A 2,544-nucleotide genomic window follows, 5' to 3' on the forward strand; every position below is an offset into this window, starting at 1 on the left:
TGTGGACACCAACGCTGCTGCGCCTCAATGCAGCTTCAGCTCAGGAGCTTCAGGTCAGAAGCTAAGCCTGAAGTCGGCCTGCTGGTGGGAGTTGTAATGAAGTTGGCCTGCTGGTGAGAGTTGTAATGAAGTTGGCCTGCTGGTGAGAGTTGTAATGAAGTTGGCCTGTTGGTGAGAGTTGTAATGAAGTTGGCCTGCTGGTGAGAGTTGTGCTGAAGTTGGCCTGTTGGTGAGAGTTGTGCTGAAGTTGGCCTGTTGGTGAGAGTTGTAATGAAGTTGGCCTGTTGGTGAGAGTTGTAATGAAGTTGGCCTGCTGGTGAGAGTTGTGCTGAAGTTGGCCTGTTGGTGGGAGTTGTAATGAAGTCGGCCTGTTGGTGGGAGTCGTGCTGAAGTCGGCCTTCTGTTGCAGCTGTACTGAAGTTGGCCTGCTGGGGGGAGTTGTAATGAAGTCGGCCTTCTGTTGCAGCTGTACCTGGAAGCGGTGGGTTCATTTCATCCCAGTGTGTTTACGGTCTCTGAGTGTGAACTGTGGATGAACCTGGTCAAAGCCGCTTTTATGATGTGGAGCGTTTTCATTAAAATGACCCCCCCGCACACACACACACACACCATCACTCCTAATTAAAAGGCTGTGGGAGGCTGGTGGTACCACCTCATATAGCAGACAGGACAGTACCTAGCCTGGGGGTTAGCATAATGTTTACCGTCCCACAGCGTTGCCACACAGGAAGACCTGACAGCACCTCAGTTCTTGATGGTTTCTTATTTAGAGGTTCTGGATTCGTTCCAAAAATGTAATCCTTGTCTCAAACATGAACCATCTGCAGGAAGCAGACCTAAAGGTGTAAACTAGGAAGGCACAGGAAAACTCTAACATGGTTTCAATGTCAAACTTTGATGGACTGATTATCTGATGAGTGAAGGCTGCTCAGGGTGTGAAAACTTTCCTCCTCAGGAGGAAGAGGCTGAGGTTGGGCCTGAGGAGGAGGAAGAGGCTGAGGTTGGGCCTGAGGAGCAAGAAGAGGCTGAGGTTGGGCCTGAGGAGGAGGAAGAGGCTGAGGTTGGGCCTGAGGAGGAGGAAGAGGCTGAGGTTGGGCCTGAGGAGGAAGAAGAGGCTGAGGTTGGGCCTGAGGAGGAGGAAGAGGCTGAGGTTGGGCCTGAGGAGGAGGAAGAGGCTGAGGTTGGGCCTGAGGAGGAAGAAGAGGCTGAGGTTGGGCCTGAGGAGGAAGAAGAGGCTGAGGTTGGGCCTGAGGAGGAGAAAGAGGCTGAGGTTGGGCCTGAGGAGGAGGAAGAGGCTGAGGTTGGGCCTGAGGAGGAGGAAGAGGCTGAGGTTGGGCCTGAGGAGGAGGAAGAGGCTGAGGTTGGGCCTGAGGAGGAAGAAGAGGCTGAGGTTGGGCCTGAGGAGGAAGAAGAGGCTGAGGTTGGGCCTGAGGAGGAAGAAGAGGCTGAGGTTGGGCCTGAGGAGGAAGAAGAGGCTGAGGTTGGGCCTGAGGAGGAGAAAGAGGCTGAGGTTGGGCCTGAGGAGGAGGAAGAGGCTGAGGTTGGGCCTGAGGAGGAGGAAGAGGCTGAGGTTGGGCCTGAGGAGGAGGAAGAGGCTGAGGTTGGGCCTGAGGAGGAGGAAGAGGCTGAGGTTGGGCCTGAGGAGGAAGAAGAGGCTGAGGTTGGGCCTGAGGAGGAAGAAGAGGCTGAGGTTGGGCCTGAGGAGGAGGAAGAGGCTGAGGTTGGGCCTGAGGAGGAGGAAGAGGCTGAGGTTGGGCCTGAGGAGGAAGAAGAGGCTGAGGTTGGGCCTGAGGAGGAGGAAGAGGCTGAGGTTGGGCCTGAGGAGGAAGAAGAGGCTGAGGTTGGGCCTGAGGAGGAGGAAGAGGCTGAGGTTGGGCCTGAGGAGGAGGAAGAGGCTGAGGTTGGGCCTGAGGAGGAAGAAGAGGCTGAGGTTGGGCCTGAGGAGGAGGAAGAGGCTGAGGTTGAGCCTGAGGAGGAGGAAGAGGCTGAGGTTGGGCCTGAGGAGGAGGAAGAGGCTGAGGTTGGGCCTGAGGAGGAAGAAGAGGCTGAGGTTGGGCCTGAGGAGGAAGAAGAGGCTGAGGTTGGGCCTGAGGAGGAGGAAGAGGCTGAGGTTGGGCCTGAGGAGGAGGAAGAGGCTGAGGTTGGGCCTGAGGAGGAGGAAGAGGCTGAGGTTGGGCCTGAGGAGGAGGAAGAGGCTGAGGTTGGGCCTGAGGAGGAAGAAGAGGCTGAGGTTGGGCCTGAGGAGGAGGAAGAGGCTGAGGTTGGGCCTGAGGAGGAAGAAGAGGCTGAGGTTGGGCCTGAGGAGGAGGAAGAGGCTGAGGTTGGGCCTGAGGAGGAGGAAGAGGCTGAGGTTGGGCCTGAGGAGGAGGAAGAGGCTGAGGTTGGGCCTGAGGAGGAGGAAGAGGCTGAGGTTGGGCCTGAGGAGGAAGAAGAGGCTGAGGTTGGGCCTGAGGAGGAGGAAGAGGCTGAGGTTGGGCCTGAGGAGGAAGAAGAGGCTGAGGTTGGGCCTGAGGAGGAGGAAGAGGCTGAGGTTGGGCCTGAGGA

At 57.2% G+C, this 2,544-nt stretch overlaps 2 protein-coding genes across 2 annotated transcripts; both read left to right on the plus strand.

Annotated features, from left to right (window-relative positions):
• Positions 1 to 469: 469 nt before the first annotated feature.
• Positions 470 to 1,642, plus strand: LOC119796184 (cilia- and flagella-associated protein 251-like; the record flags this gene model as incomplete). Its single annotated transcript, XM_038304618.1, has 1 exon — positions 470 to 1,642. A coding segment is annotated over exon 1 (729 nt), but the record flags the coding sequence as incomplete, so codon positions are not given.
• A 42-nt stretch (positions 1,643 to 1,684) lies between these two features.
• LOC119796185 (cilia- and flagella-associated protein 251-like) lies at positions 1,685 to 2,005 on the plus strand (the record flags this gene model as incomplete). The annotated part of the gene is made up of 1 exon (XM_038304619.1): positions 1,685 to 2,005. A coding segment is annotated over one exon (321 nt), but the record flags the coding sequence as incomplete, so codon positions are not given.
• Between the last annotated feature and the right edge of the window lie 539 nt (positions 2,006 to 2,544).

Source organism: Cyprinodon tularosa, unplaced genomic scaffold (assembly GCF_016077235.1).
Source record: "Cyprinodon tularosa strain WSP-4 unplaced genomic scaffold, ASM1607723v1 ctg539, whole genome shotgun sequence".
NCBI classification, from domain to species: domain Eukaryota; kingdom Metazoa; phylum Chordata; class Actinopteri; order Cyprinodontiformes; family Cyprinodontidae; genus Cyprinodon; species Cyprinodon tularosa.